General features: G+C 37.9%; 1 protein-coding gene across 1 annotated transcript; it reads left to right on the top strand.

Annotated features, from left to right (window-relative positions):
• The first annotated feature begins 4 nt into the window (after positions 1-4).
• On the top strand, positions 5-10,098 carry LOC121737615 (nuclear hormone receptor HR96). The gene is made up of 8 exons (XM_042129276.1): positions 5-939; positions 3,910-4,038; positions 5,028-5,139; positions 6,299-6,406; positions 7,164-7,289; positions 7,737-7,820; positions 8,499-8,711; positions 9,737-10,098. The coding sequence occupies exons 1-8, from the start codon at positions 218-220 to the stop codon at positions 9,938-9,940; spliced, it is 1,698 nt and encodes a 565-aa protein (XP_041985210.1). The 5' UTR covers positions 5-217; the 3' UTR covers positions 9,941-10,098.
• The last annotated feature ends 6,782 nt before the right edge of the window (positions 10,099-16,880 follow it).

Genomic DNA, 16,880 nt, shown 5'->3' with positions numbered 1-16,880 from the left:
AAGTATATTTTGATGTCGATCATTCACTTTATTTTATCAAAATTTTAGTAATTTATCGTGTTATCGGCTCATAACAACAGAATTCGCGAATTACTATCCACTGCAGCACGACTTATCTCATTCACATAGTGCACGATGATAGCAAAAGTTACTTTGGTCGAATCAGCCGTCATGTTAGCACAATTTTATTGTTTATCAATTTAGATTTCGACAAAAAATGGATAGAGTAAGTGATAAAAGTATAAAAACTGAGGACTGTAGTGTGCAGAAGAAGGAATTGTCCGCTCTGCAGAAGATATGTTTAGTGTGTGGCGACAAAGCGTTAGGCTACAATTTCAACGCGATATCTTGTGAGAGTTGCAAGGCGTTCTTCCGCAGGAATGCCTTAACGAGTAAAGAATTCAAGTGTCCTTTCACGAATAATTGTAAAATAACAGTCGTGACTAGAAGGTTCTGCCAAAAATGTCGTTTGGAAAAGTGTTTCGCTATAGGCATGGTGAAAGAGTTTATCATGTCAGACGAAGACAAAGCGGAGAAGAGAAGGAAAATAGAAGAGAACAGAGCTAAGAAACGACAGATGAACGACTCAGATGACAGCGTGACGAGCTCCAAAATGTTCAGAAAAGAAGAAGATAACAGTTACACTATTCCAATACAGGACCCATCACTACTACAGTATGATGTACTAAACAGTACCACATGTAGTCCAAACAGTACAGTACAGTCCCCACAGAGTACAGATCTAGAAAGTTCCTTGAATTCCCCGCCCGTCTACAGCCAATTTGTGCCAAATCATACAGAACAGTATATAAAAAATTATCCAATAGACGATAAAAATGTTTTGATGAACCAGACAATGTATGAGCAACGGTTGTTGGATCCCTACAGTGAAGGTGTAGACAGCATGTACACGGAGCCACCAAAACAAAATACTATCAAGTAAGTTCTTCTATATATTGTAATGTTGACTGTTGTTTCATTATTATTATGAAAAGCCTGTCTTGATGAGACTGCTGCATCTTAAGTCACTAACATATTATGCAGCTTTTGGGAAAGATGCAATCACAAGTTAATAAAGATTTCTAATCTAAGTCCACCCTTCGTGCGGAGTCCAACTTGGCCGATATACGCACTTGGCCAATTTTTTCCTGACAAGAAAATTAAATAAGAACTAACAATAGTTATAGTATCAATTTAATGTTTATCATTTCTGTACATCTATAGTATGATAGTGATACTCCCCACACCGGTTTCGTCGACGGTGGCCGGTTTCATTGAAACCAGACCAGGTACGCAGGAGTGATTTTATAGTGCCCAAGTGTGTGCGCAGTACACAAGAGCACTCTCTATTCCTTTACTCTCATAACCCAGTGGGACGGAAGACCGACACGACTGGCGAGAGATCAGGCGCAGGACCGATTTTTTACATGCCCATCCGACGCATGGATCATCTTACTTGTCAGACAATCAGGTGATCAGCCTGCATTGTCCTAACCAAACTTGGAAATGACATGTTTCCAACGCGGGATTCGAACCCATGACCTCCGGAGTCGAGAGCGACGCTCTAACCACTAGACCACGGAGGTGTTGTATATATTATATAAAACTCAAAGGTGACTGACTGACTGATTGACATAGTGACATCAACGCACAGTCCAAACCACTGGACGGATCGGACTGAAATTTGGCATGCAGGTAGATGTTATGACGTAGGCATCCGCTAAGAAAAGATTTTGATCAATTCTACCCCCAAGGGGCTAAAATAAGGGATGAAATATGTTAGGTAAAATAGGGGATGGTATATAATACTTCCTAACGTGGGCAAAGCCGCGGGCAAAAGCTCGTAATTAAATAAGAGACTATGTTTCCTGTCATGAAGTATGTAATACTACATATGTACATAACATAAACTACATGAGTCACAGTAACATGTGTGCACTTATCTTCTAATCAATACAATATCTTATCACTAATTACTAATGTGCTGGAACAAATTTAGCTTACAATGTATTTAAACATTGATTTCTTACTAAGGAAAGTATAAGTTACATGTTTTTAGGGTTCCGTACCCAAAGGGTAAAAATTATTACTCAGATTTCAATGTCTGTCCGTCTGTCTGTCTGTGTGTCTCCAGGCTGTAACTCAAGAACTGCTTTAGCTAGATTTCTGAAATTTTCACAGATTGTGTATATCTGTTGCCGCTATAACAACAAATACTAAAAACAAAATAAAATTAATATTTAACGGGGGCTCCCATACAACAAACATGATTTTTTTGCAATTTTTTGCTCAATATCAATAATTGCAACACATAGCTTGAAATATTGACGGAATACTCAGTTATATTTGTACTTTAATAATCAATAATAAAATTTAAATAAATAATTAAGGGGTCTCCCATACAAAAAAAAAACACAATTTTCAGTCTATTTTTGCTCGATTGAGGTATAGACTGGTTTGTGCGCGAGTTTAACTCGCACTTGGCCGATTTTTTTTATAAATTACATTCAATAAAAAAACACAAACAGGTCATAGATTTTCAAAAGTTTAACACTTAACTCTTTGAACCAATTTGGATGAAATTAACCATTAAAAATGTAAGATTCCTACATGATATACTTACCACTTTTGTTAGAAAATAATTGCAAGAAACATCTATTATGAACATACTAATTAATAAGGTATTTTACATATGGGTCAAGATCCAGATATGTATAAAATATGGTAAAATAAAAATAAGTGACATCATAGTGTCTAATACAGTGGTTTTAAAGTATACTGCCTCCTGGCTTAGCCATAGTAAGATAAATAGAATCAACAAATGACAAATTTTGTAGGTTTTCTATAATGATTGTTTTTGTGTTTTTGTCTATGACATCATATACAATGACCATAGTTGTTGATAAAGTAAAATAATATCATAGTATGTTTACATATAATAATAGACCCCTCTTACTTATATAAAGATCCACACTATTTTGTATTGAGATGTTATACAATGTTGAAGTTATCTTAAAAAAACTTGGACATTTTTGCCAGGTTAATATCAGGTAATAAAAGAATTGAATGTACTAAAATGTTGCTTATCAACTTAATGAATGCTAGTACAAATGTCATTAATGGAACCATTGCAGATTATTAAATAATAACATAGAGGAATGTATGGCTGGTCTCTGATAATAATAATAAAGATATAGATTACGATTGGTCTCATACATGCTACTTCCTTACAATCAATTGTATTGATAATGTTTTGTCTGAATAAGGTCATTTAAAACATTTGTACTAAATTTGTCCTTCTGTTACGATTTTATCACTCACACTTGAACTATAAAGGTGAGAGCGAACGAGCAAACGGGTCGCCCATGGACACTCGCAGCATCAGAATAGCTTGCAGGTGCGTTGCCGGCCTTTTAAGAGGGAATAGGGTAATAGGGGAGGGTAGGGAAGGGAAAAGGGTAGGGGATTGGGCCTCCGGTAAACTGCCTCACTCGGCGAAACACAGCGCAAGCGCTGTTTCACACCGGTTTTCTGTGAGCCGGTGGTATTTCTCCGGTCGAGCTGGCCCATTCGTGCCGCAACATGGCTCTCCCACGCCAAAAAACGTCTCTCACGTGTAATAGTTTCCTACTTCAAAACGCAATACACAGATTCTGAATGCATTCTCATTAATTTTTTATAGACTATGGATATTTTAAGTCGGATTTGAAGGAAACGATTTAAAAAAGCTTTAATGCCATTCAAAGTACAGTTGCCTCCCGATAAACAAATTTTAGCATATAACAAGCACACAACTGCAGCAGGAGAAGTAACTTGTCGCATACCTTATGCCTAATATCTGTGTGTTTATTTATACACTAAAATTAACAAAGACATCTTGGCTAAGGGTCCTGATATACCGTGTTACAGGTCCATCCTCACAAACGGTTCGTCTTCAGAGCAGCAGGGCAGCGAAGGTCACATCTGTGAGCAGATACCTTCAACTAGCGCTGACCCTAACGTGAACAAGGCGAGGGATATACTACAGGACGTTGAGAGGTAAAATTATTGTAAGAGGTGTAATATACAGGGTGTAACAAAACTAAGTGGTAATACTTTAGGGTGTGTCAGTGTCCCTCGTAGAGTTGCAGCACTGAAAGACATATTTTTTTTCTATTGTATGGGGAAACTCGCGACGCTGGGGCACTTGCTCAAACAAATCACGAAGAAAAATATATTATAACTTAGTTTTCTTACTCAAGAGAGTACATGTATTGCTCACACACATGGACACTATAAAATCACAGCCAGTTTGGCTTTAAAAAAGCCAGTTTAAGTGGCATTTTTTGACACCTACATTGTTAAATTAAGATGACTCCAATAATATTATAACCCTTATCTCTGTCTTAGTTCTAGGTCTTATTTCTTAACTTGACACTGGTATGCAGATTATTAATACCGGCTACTGCTAAATATTATAAATAAACAATGCATAATTGTTTTTGAGAACCGTTACTGGTCACTGAGTTGTATATAAAGGAAAAATATAACAATACTAACTACTAAGGGTGGGTTGCACCAACTTACTTTAACTATAACTGTAACTGTTGCAGTAAAAAATGAACGCCATATTTAACCATAACCTTGAGCTCGACAAGGTTTTAAATGAACGTGGCGAAAAAAGGAACTAACGCTGTTATCATACAAAAACGCCATTTTTGACAGTTCTCCTTTACCAGCAGCGCCCCTGCCCACGTTCATTATAGCCTTGTCGGACCAGCTGTCATCTGTAAAATTCTGTGGTCAAAATTAAGGTTAAAGTTAGCCTTAACTATAACCATAACTTTGACCATAACTTTAACCAAGCCTCTGGTGCAACCCACCCTAACAGTTTAATAATTTTGAATAGAAAATGTATCTTAAAAATATTTGTTAGCACATAGCATGTAAATACATTAATATTTCTTCTTATTTTTCTTTTAATACCCTATCTTCTTTTTACATTTTAATTGTGTGTGTAACATATATTTTAACAATTGTGTTTTCAGGATAGAGCCGAACTCCATGGAGTCTATACTATGTGAAGCTATCAAGCTGGAGTTTGAAGCTTACACCTCAGTAAGCAGCAGCTGTAGCGGCTCGTCCAGAGAACTCAACGAGGTATGTGGACGGTGGGAATAAATGTTTGCTACGTATTCGTAACTTCATCGTTGGAAATTGTATTAAAATGTTTAATGTTGCATATGGTACGCACTCTTGTCTGGTAAATTTTAAATCTTTTTTTTATGAAATAAGGGGGCAAACGAGCAAACGGGTCACCTGATGGAAAGTAACTTCCATCGCTAATGGACACTCGCAGCATCAGAAGAGCTGCAGTTGCGTAATTGGGTTGCCGGCCTTTTAAGAGGGAATAGGGTAATAGGGGAGGGTAGGGATGGGAAGGGAAGTGAATAGGGGAGGGTAGGGAAGGGAATAGGGTAGGGGGTTGGGCCTCCGGTAAAGTCACTCACTCCGCGAAACGCAGCGCAAGCGCTGTTTCACGCCTGTTTTCTGTGAGAACGTGGTATGTCTCCGGTTCAGCCGGCCCATTCGTGCCGAAGCATGGCTCTCCCACGTCTATATACTAAATATGACGTATACATAGTATAAAAGCAAATTAAATTAATAATTTATTTGCTGAAATATTTTTTTTTTATCTCGCTCGGGCTTGTTGTCCTAAAATCCTAGACATTTAAAGGTACACCTCGTAACGTTGGTCACGTTACGAGGTGTAATGTAACTTATTACACAGCGAGCACGAATGCTCGTTGTGTAATAACCGTAACCGTACTACCCGTTACACGACGTACTGACTGCACGAATACTCGCAGTACCTACCCGCCTTTAGAGATGTCTAATACAACAAAGAGATTCGCCATCTATCGTATGGTAAAAATGAACTTTTTCTAAATTCACTATATATTTGTAAAAAGCGCCATCTATTTGAATAAAAACAAACTTCACCTACAATATTAACATTGTAAAAAGCGCCATCTATTTGAATAAAAACAAACTAATAATAATTATTAAAATTATAATTTTGTAATTGTTTTGCAAACGCCCGAAGAAGGGAAAAGTTGTATATTTCGTCAATGTATGTTGATTTATATATGTACTTGGTTGCAAATAAAAATTTGAAATTTGAAACTTCACCTACAATATTAACATTGTAAAAAGCGCCATCTATTTGAATAAAAACAAACTTCACCTACAATAGAATACGTTGTTAGAAGCGTCATCTGTCGTTGTCTCACTACACTATGTATTTAATTCTCCCCAGGTGGAGCGAGCTAAGCTGAACGAGTTGATAGTGGCGAACAAGGCGCTGCACGCGCCCATCGACGACGACGTGTCCATGCTCATCGGCGACTCGGGCGGGGTGCTGAAGGTCAGTTATACCTCAGAGACAAATATTAATTACCTAACTGTATGGGTTGTCGATATATCATTTGACACCAGAGGAACGGTAGGTAGGGTCTTTCGTGTCAAATGTTGTGTCAGGCAGACATATGACAGCAATATCGTGACATGTGGAAGCTATTTCGTGACATATGACAGCTCTTTGACACAATAAACTCTACGGCTACATTTGCTTTTGCTACTATTGCTGTATGACAGCTCTTTGACACGATAGACTCTACGGCTACATTTGCTCCAAACATACCTTATTGAATGAAGATTTGGACATTTGACGAGAGAATGCCACGTGCGCGCCGCGGGCGTGTCGCTTATGCAGTGCGTCGCGTCGCTCATACGCCCTAGCAACGCGCACACTTAATACGGCGTCAGACTATCTGTCAAACTCGTCATTAAATTGAATTTTAATCTGATGATGATGAGAATAATTTCTGTCTCTGAGTGTGGCCCATAAAGTTAATATACCTAGCGGAATAGAGCAACAATCTCGAGCTGTCAAACGAATCCGAAATTGGTTTCATCTGTGTGTAAAAATATGTGTACGTATACACTTACACAAGCATGATTGGACATCACAGGATACTTTGAATCCCGGGAAAGGACACGGGATACTTTTTACTGCGAAAAAATGTACGGTTCCCGCGCGATAAACTAGTTTGCGCGCAACGGAGTTGTTTTCGTTACGAATTTTCTTTTCGTCGGGGCTCAAAACTTTCCTCTTCATCCAGGGCGGCGGTGGCTCTCACGACCCGCGTCTCATCACGATAGTGAACATCACCGCCGTCGCCATACGACGCTTCATCAAGATGGCCAAGAAGATCAACGCGTTCAAGAACATGTGCGAAGAAGATCAGGTGATTTTACTGCTCGTTATTTGTGGATATAAAAAGATTTGAAGTTTCGTTATACAAAGACTGCATCGAAATTTTTTGGTCAATAAATATTTGTATTTGTAAAATATCGCCCTATTGATGTTTTGGACGATGTATTGATATAATAAAACTACAACATGACATTTGTTTTATGTGCACTACTTTTCTGTTAATACGGACCGGATTTAGTAGAAAAAATGTTGCATTGAAATAGTGGAATTAGAGTACTGCTTAAATATTTTCAACATTCGAAAAGTGAATTTAAGAATTTTTAATTACGGCCCACTGACTTTTTGCGAAAAGAACGGCTACTTTAGGAAGTCTTATAATCGGATATTCGGATAATCAGGATTTTACCGTAGATATATCACACTGGGTCCCATTTTACTTGGAGTTTGATTTTTAAAGATTTTTATTTTATACTTTCAGATAGCGCTGCTGAAGGGCGGGTGTATAGAGATGATGGTGCTCCGCAGCACAATGACGTACGACGGCCAGGCCAACCAGTGGACGGTATTGTATAATTGTACAGCGCCATCTAGTGTTGGCGCGCTGAACTTAGTTTTTTTTTACACTACAATAATACTAGAATTTTTTTCGAGTCAATAATTCATTATAAAAGCACTGTAATCTTCAGATGGGACCATTTTCGTCAAATCTGTAGCATTGTAGCTAAATGGACGTCTTATGATGCTTATCAGTTATCACACATTTAAATACGGGTTCATATGGCGCTTGTTATGTTTGAACTTTTAGTTAACTTATCCTGTGATTATTTAGGAGAAGTGATATTTGTGAGGACCTGTAATTGGCTTTCTAGGCCGGTATAAATAGTCAGTACTTAAGATGCAACCCGGTAATAAGACGCGGTTCGGCTCTGTGATTGGTCCAAATTTTGACAACCAACCAATCACAGAGCCTGAACCGTGTCTTGAGACCGAGATGCATCTTGAGTACTGACTATTTATACCGGCCCTAGTTTCTAGCTTAAGTTACTTACTGTTTTTTATCGATAGCTGTTGGTCTTCCAGACAAAACAAAGTGAAATAATAATTCATTTAGGTTTGTTGTGATTTGTTATTAGATTTTGACATATTTTGACTATGGCCAAGAAAAAAAGCAAAAGGAATGAAATTGGGAGTATGTGAATTGCGATGTTCTCACTATCTAAACCACAAATTCTGCCCACAGTTGCCGCACAGCCGTCGGCAGTTCGGCTCGATCCGCACGGACGTGCTCAAGCTGGCGGGGGGCGACATCTACCGCGCGCACGAGCAGTTCATCGGCTCGTTCCAGCCGCGCTGGCGGCGCGACGAGCACCTCATACTCGTGATGAGCGCCATCCTGCTGTTCACGCCGGACCGCGCGCGCGCCGTGCACCGCGACGTCATCAAACTCGAGCAGGTACGCCATCTAGTTTTTACGCGCCAAACTAAATTTGTTCTTGTTCGTTGCTGTACAGCGCCATCTAGTTTTGGCGCGCCAAACTAAGCTTGTTCTTGTTCGTTGCTGTGCAGTGCCATCTAGTTTTGGCGCGCCAAACTAAGCTTGTTCTTGTTCGTTGCTGTGCAGTGCCATCTAGTTATGGCGCGACGAACTAAGTTTTATTTTTGTCGTTTTAGTCTTGTTGCTGTACAGCGCCATCTAGTTTTGGCGTGTTGAACTAAGTTTTATTGTTTTAGTCTAGACCAGGGGCTCCCAAACTTATTTTGTCTATTGCCCACTTTGAGAACAAATTATGTTTTAGCACCCCATTGTTTCAATTTAAAATGCATTCAGATGAAATAAGCCTAGGCTTTTGTGTGTCTACAACGCCCCTATTTTTTTCTGGGTCCCACACCGCCCCCCTTTAGACCTTCAGCGCCCACTAGGGGGCGTTATAGCTCACTCTGGAAAAGATTGGTCTAGACTCTAGCCCCTTTGATAAACATGAACTTCACGGCACAAATAAATAATTGGCTTTTACATCAGTGTAAAAGTCAATTTAAAAGTGTAAACGTCAAAATCTTGATCATAAGTCAAGAAATTCATGTTCATCAAAGGTACATAATAAGGTTGGACTAAAATACTGTGGAGTATTTCAAGGTCTGCTGGTTTTTGATCGGTCTTTTTGCACTGTGCTAGACAGACAAGCAGATTTAATGTAACTATTCGCTGTATATTTATTAGTAAAGGATAAATTTCAAACGATCATGTTACCATAGCTTAAGACTGTCTTTCCACCAGAGCTGAGCGGAGCTGTGTTGCGAGGAATGTGTTTTTGAAAACCAATAGAATCGCTTCATTGACACGAGTGACATGACTTTGCCATGACATCGCTCAGCGCGGCGATTCTATTGGTTCTCAAAAACACATTCCTCGCAACACAGCTCCGCTCAGCTCTGGTGGAAACGCAGCCTTATAGTTATGTAACCGCTCATATTTTTCAGAACTCCTACTACTATCTCCTCCGTCGGTACCTCGAGTCGATCTACCCCGGCTGCGAGGCCAAGTCCACCTTCCTCAAGCTCATCCAGAAGATTCTGGAACTGCGGAAGTTCGCGGAGGAAGTGACTGGGGTGTATCTAGATGTGAACCCCATAGAACCGTTACTTATGGAGATATTCGACTTGAAACCACCGCAGCCGTCGTAGGGTAGGTAGAAGAGAAGTGGTAAAGTTGACGATATTTGAGGCATATTAATTACTCAAACTTTAGACTGATTTTTATTCTTAAGGTGTCGTTCCGATCAACGCGGCGAGCGAACGTGACCGACAAAAATTCAAATAAAATGCCAAATTACACGACCGGTTTCGAAATTAATTAGCTGAAGATGATTAATTTCGAAATCGGTCGTGTAATTTGTTAATAATTTCTTAGTATAGTGGATAAAGTGCACGGAAAAATTGTTTCTACCGACCTATGCCACCGCTGCTTTTAGTGGCGTAGAATAAAATTAAACCTATAGCTTATGTCATAAAGTGGCATTTTATTTAAATTTTTGTCGGTCGCGGTCGCTTGTGGCAAAGATCTCAAAGCCACCTTTAGGCATAAATAATGTCGTAGGCACACAATAAAACCTTTACTAAATGTTTCCCGCAACTGCATTTTTCCGAGAAAAAACTACTATATATGTCGCAGTCATCTGGTTCAGTCTGCGATTCGATTGAATGACTAGCGCATTCATTGAATGACACTATTAAATTGAATGACTAAAGGACAACTAGTCAAGACGTTGACTGTGACGTTTAATGTTTTGACTAAAGGTCATAAATCATAATATTATAGTGAAGTCGTTAAATGGGTGCTATATTTTTTTTTAAGTAGCCGTTAACGGGGTAGTTATAGGTAAATCGACGCTGTCATATTATTTTATTACAAATAAAGCACATTAAAGTAAATTTAATCGACAAAGTATCAACACAGTGCTATCAGCTGTGCGAGCTGTTTGACGCCATATTTGTTTTAGTGACTACTAGCGCCGCAGTGGGAAAAAGGTGAAATACGTTCAATTACCTGACTGATTTCGTGTCCGCTATCTTCAAAGGGCTATGTTACAAATCGCTAACTAGTTGGACGTTGAGTGACGATCGTTTAATCGACGTTCGGCCGAGTCATTCAATTTAATAGTGTCATTCAAATTTCAATGAATGCGCTAGTCATTCAATCGAATCGCAGGTTGAACCAGATGACTGCGACATATACATAACCAGAAGATGATATGCCTTAAATAGCGTTAAATGATTTTACCACAATTCATAAAGTGAGAACTGAGGCGTGGCACGATATTTTGTGGTTCGTGCCTCACCTCAAGGCTTTGAATATAATAGCAGAACCATAACACAAGAAGATTAAGTAAAAGTAAAATCACACGAAAATTATAACTAAAGCAATAAAACTAGTTTAAAATCATAACAATAATATCAAGACCTCAGTGTTCTTGAGTGGTTATAACTTATATTATCTAAATAAAAATGTTTTGTTGAAACAATGCATATCAAAATATTTTGCTACATAGTTGTAGATCAACGTTTTAAATATAATGCTGGCACTTCACATGGCTATTTGTATTTGCGAATATTTTGATGTATTCGCCAAACAATCACCATGTGTAGACGGTATATTTGACAATGTATTGGCCTTATTTGCCTACTTGTCGGTTTTTGACGCACATCAAAAAGTCAAATAGACACAAATAGGCAAGTACACAAACAAACCGGTGCTGTCAACTTAACATTTGACAACAGACGGTATATTTTCAAATTTCAGGTGATTTTCAGCAAATTTTCAGTCGTTTTCAGTGTTGTATTGTGAGCGAAAAACAGCGGAAAACAACATTTTGTATCCTGTTTGGAGATTAGTGGTCCAATTTTTTTTAATACATATTTGAAGTCTATAACTGACATCCGACATTGTATTGGTGAACACAAACCTGATTTAAAAATTCTGAATCGAATTCGTTTGTAAGTTTGCTATTTGACAGCCATGTGTGGAAGGTCGTATAAATTGCCTTTATTTGCTTGTTTGTGTATTCGTCAATAATGTTCCCAAATACAACAAATAGCCAATAGCAAATACAAATAGCCATGTAAGTGCCAGCATTATATATTTTATACTTACAATTCATTTTTCCATGAAGGTTAAACACGACTGCCACAATCCTTTTTTCACAGGTACTTACATAATTACAAAAAGATATTGTTGATCGGTTCCTTATGGTTTATATTTAAAGAGGTATCAATATTTCCGACTGTGCGGAAGAGACAAACTTCAGGTCAAAAAAACGATTTTGTCTCTTTCCAGCGGACCGGACCGGACTTCTAGTTATTTTACAATATTTTAAGTGCTATATTGTATAGAATTTAGTTTATCACATTTTAAGTTATTGAATGGACGAAAAATTAACAGGTCACAAATTTTTATTATTATAATACTTTATTTAAATATTAAGTTATCGTTATTATTATTATAGATCTAAATGTCGACATCATAAAATAGGACGTTATATTATAACATTTATTTAGCAGAATGGATTTGAATATATTAAAAGAAGCTTTAAAATAGTACCTATATTATTTTAAATCTACATTTAAGTAAGAATAGGGTATATGACTAGTAGATTGGACAGTACTAGTCATTGGAAAAAGCACAAAAACACCATATTTATTAATGTTGCTTTAAAAACTGACTGTTTTTCTTTAAAAACAGGCGTTCTTTTACTTTAAAAACAGGAAATTTTTAAAGCAACATTAAGAAATATCGTGTTTTTGTGCTTTTTCCAATGACTGGTACTGTCCAATCTACTAGTCATTTACCTTATTATGTAGATATAGATCGTGCACTACTTTAGATCACTCTTTGCGAATAATATGATGGTGGGCACTGGGCGCAAAGTAAGACGCATTAAAAAAACTTAGATAGCGCGATGCAGGACTGTAGCGGTAGTTGTAGTACCGTACCATAGCTCAACTAAACTATTATGGAGGGTAGATGGAGGAGAACTATCTTATATGGGGGATATTTGAAAAAGTGTCCAGCTGTACACAGTAAATAACAGTCGAAAAATCCTCCAAGAGTGGCGCTAGCTGCAGCAAAGGGCATGGAATGAATGTAGCCGTTGGTGACAAAACATAAATTGAAGTTAGCCGAATAGCCGAGTCACAGAATTACTGGGTTAATACCAATATATTTTGAAAAATATAACCTAAAATAGCTGAAATAAAAGCTGCTAAATGATTTAAAATTTACCCTGTTGCTAATGTAGCACCACCCTAATTTAACGCATTTCAGCGGACACTTTTTACATACAGAGAGTTCTCCTCCATCTACACTCCATATAAACTATGAAAGCAATCGGTGCATACAATATCTACCAATAACGTGTGACCGTCTAGCGATCTACCAATAACGCTCCGTCTGATCACTGATCTACCAATAGCGTGTCCCCTCGCGCCCCGCTCATTCCTCACCCCACCAATGAGACCTTAAAATCGAATGCTGCGTCTGTCATTTCTGCGATCTATAAGTTGTGCGCGATTTATACATTTACTAGCTGTTGCCCGCGACTTCGTCCGCGTGGACTTCAGTTTATAGCGCGCGGTGTCAATAAAATTGGTGTCAAAAGCTTTTTAAAACCCTGGTACCCCTTCAATCAAAATACCCAAAACAGCCGTGTAGTGTGCACATAATATGATTTTTTTTTTAATTAAACTTTTTTATACCTTTTAAAGCTTATTTAGCTTTACACAACTTAGCTGCATAATGCATTACACAACTTTAGCTTTGCCCAATAGCCAATACCCTTAGGCCATTAAACTATTTAGGGCGGATTCGACCAAACTGGAGTAAAATTTTACTCGAGTATAACTGTCTCCTAATCTAAGAGTAAGCTGGTTTTGCGTTTTTCCAACTTCTAATCCAAGAATGAGGTAACGGGAGTAAATAATTAAACGGGCTATTTTGGTGGAATAAATATTAAACTGAGAATAGTTGCTGAGAACTGAGAATAACAGGGTTCACCTGTCACGGTCGGTGTCATTGTGAACTATAATTGACATTTTATTTCATACTCTTTGAGTAACTTGGTAAAATGCAAACGATTATACCCTAGAGTAAATTAAAGGAGTAAAATTATTCTCATGATAGTTATACTCGTGTAACATCAAGTTTGGTCGAATCGGGCCTTAGTATTTATTATTGGTAGACAGTTGTTTCCGATTTCTATGTTGGTACGTGAGTTATTTAATAACATGTATAACAGTCGAAAGAATCGAAAATATTAACTGAACATGGTACCACCTCTTATAGGAATACATATGAGCAAGCGATAGCGCGATCTAGGCGACTCTTGGCGCCATCTATTCCAGTTTTTGGAACTAACTTAATTTGAACAAATTTACGCAGAAACACCCCCTTACAACCCCTTTTTCCACGAAGAAGTAGCCTATGTCCTTTCTCAGGCTTTAGACTATCTGTGTACAACATTTCATTACAATCGGTTCAGTAGTTTTGGTGCTGTTGTTTTTGAATTTGATATCTAATCTAAGTTGGTAGGTGAGTTCTTATTTAATGACGTGTAAAACAATCGAAAGAATCGAAAAGCTTATTTTGACATGGTACCACCTCTTATAGAAATACGCATGAGCAAGCAATAGCGCGATCTAAGGGACTCTTGGTGCCATCTATTTTAAGTTTTTGGAACTAACTTAATTTGACCAAATTTACGCATTTTCACCCCCTTACAACCCCCTTTTCCAGTTAAATGCAGCCTATGTCCTTTCTCAGACTCTAGAATAACTGTGTACAAAATTTCATTGCAATCGGTTCAGTAGTTTTGGCGTGAAAGCAAGACAGACAGACAGACAGACAGACAGACAGACAGACAGAGATACTTTCGCATTTATAATATTATATATGGATTATATATGGATATATATGGATATATGGATATATATGGATATATGGATATATGGATAGTATTGATTAGAAATGCAGTAGGAGTTCTATAAGATAAGATAGATTGATTATTATTATACCAAGTTATTAAATTATTAAACATAATATTCTAACGTATTAAAAACTATAAACAAAAACATACTAACTAATAAGTATGATTAGTTCTATGTAATAAAGTAAAAAATAAAGCGCCATCTGTTGAATCGTATTAGAACTAAAATGTTCGTATTAGAAATTGCATCGATATATTTCTGGATTTTTTATAATATTATACATAAAATATGTTTAAGATTTTTGAAATTTTATTTTAATACACATCCAAGACCCAGGAAAATTGAAAACTTTTTGTTCCGCCTGCGGGACTCGAACCCAGGACCCCCGGGATGAGCGCTGGCCACGCGCAATGTGAATTCATTTTCATCGATATTTTCATGGAAATAAGATATTTTCCCACATCAAAATGTAGCCTATGTCCTTTCTCAGACTCTAGAATAACTGTGTACAAAATTTCATTGCAATCGATTCAGTAGTTTTGGCGTGAAAGCAAGACAGACAGACAGACAGACAGACAGACAGACAGACAGACAGAGATACTTTCGCATTTATAATATTAGTATGGATTTGTAATCGCGCTTGCCATATAGCACATTTTGTCATGGTTGTTCGTTGTGGTCTCGTTTTAAATTTATTTAAAAAATTTAAGGTAAATCAAAAATAAAATTAAACATTTTTAAAAACTCGTATTTTTATCAGAATTCTATATTACTAGTACCTAGTATATATTTTGTAAATAATAAATGTGTAAATAAAATTATTTTTATAATATTGTTACATTAAGTATAGATCGTGTAGTTTGTGAAGTCAAATATAGTCATTTGTTATAATTTTTGGTTTTTCATTTCTATAAGTATTTTTACGACGTGAAGTTATAATAAATGTCAACTAGATGACGCCCGCAACTCCGTTGCGCCAAAACTAGTTTATCGCGCGGGAACCGTACATCTTGCCGGGACAAAAAGTATCCTATGTCCTTTCCGGGACACTCCATACAAAATTATAGCAAAAACGGTTCAGCAGTTTGGCTGTGAAGAGGTAACAGATATGTCCGTCTGTTACGCATTTATAACTAGGTGATCCGGCAAACGCGTTGTTTTGCCACATATTAAGTAATTCTAGTATCAATATAAAAAGTAGATCCTATTCTCAGGGCTCAGGCCTAATGAATGTTACATACTAAATTTCATTAAAATCGGTTGAGACGTTTTGGACGAGTTTGCGCACAAACACTGTGAGAGCCTGTCCACACGGCGCGTTGCGTCGACGCAGCGATGCCGTTGCGTTTTTTTACATGCAAATAACCAAGGTGTTCACACGGCGTGCTGCATCGTCGCAACGCACACATGACGGAGCCCGCGAGACGAAGGGAGGGGGTGTTGGCGTTAAGACTGCTTCGTAATAACAATAAAGTTAATATACCTAGCGGAATAGAGAAACAAAGGCCTGAGCAAGAGAGATGTCACTATCAGTAACACTGCGTGGTAAAAAGAAACGTGCACTCTTTTTTTGACGTCCAGTCGGCACGTGCCGCACGTTGACAATTTAATCTCATAGAAATCATGTTCAATCATGCTTGTGTAAGTGTATACGTACACATATTTTTACACACAGATGAAACCAATTTCGGATTCGTTTGACAGCTCGAGATTGTTGCTCTATTCCGCTAGGTATATTAACTTTATGGTAATAACGCTGCGATGACGCAGCGCCCGAGTTGCCGGCTATGCGTCAAACGACAGCGCTGCGTCGACGCAACGCCCGTGTGGACAGGCTCTAAGAGCAGGTACACATTGGGCGTTTTGAAGCGCGTGCTTTGCTAACGCGCGTTTTGAGAACCCCGGATTCTATTGAAGCGTACACAAGGAAGCGCGCGTTACTGGCGCGCTTACTTGAAACGCGCGCTTGCTTGCTTGTGTGCGCTTGAATAGAATCCTCTAACACGAGAATATTAAATATTAGATATGGATTCCGTCCGTCTGTCTGTCTGTTCCTCGTGCCTATTTGTTTTATAACTAAAAGTTGATTACAAAAATAAAACAAAATGTGTGCAATAAATAATGTGTAATAAACAAAATCACAACT

The sequence above is a fragment of the Aricia agestis genome, chromosome 21, assembly GCF_905147365.1.
Source record: "Aricia agestis chromosome 21, ilAriAges1.1, whole genome shotgun sequence".
In the NCBI taxonomy this organism is placed as follows: Eukaryota; Metazoa; Arthropoda; class Insecta; order Lepidoptera; family Lycaenidae; genus Aricia; species Aricia agestis.
Note: the sequence above shows the minus strand (reverse complement) of the source record. Positions and strands in the feature narration are given on the sequence as shown.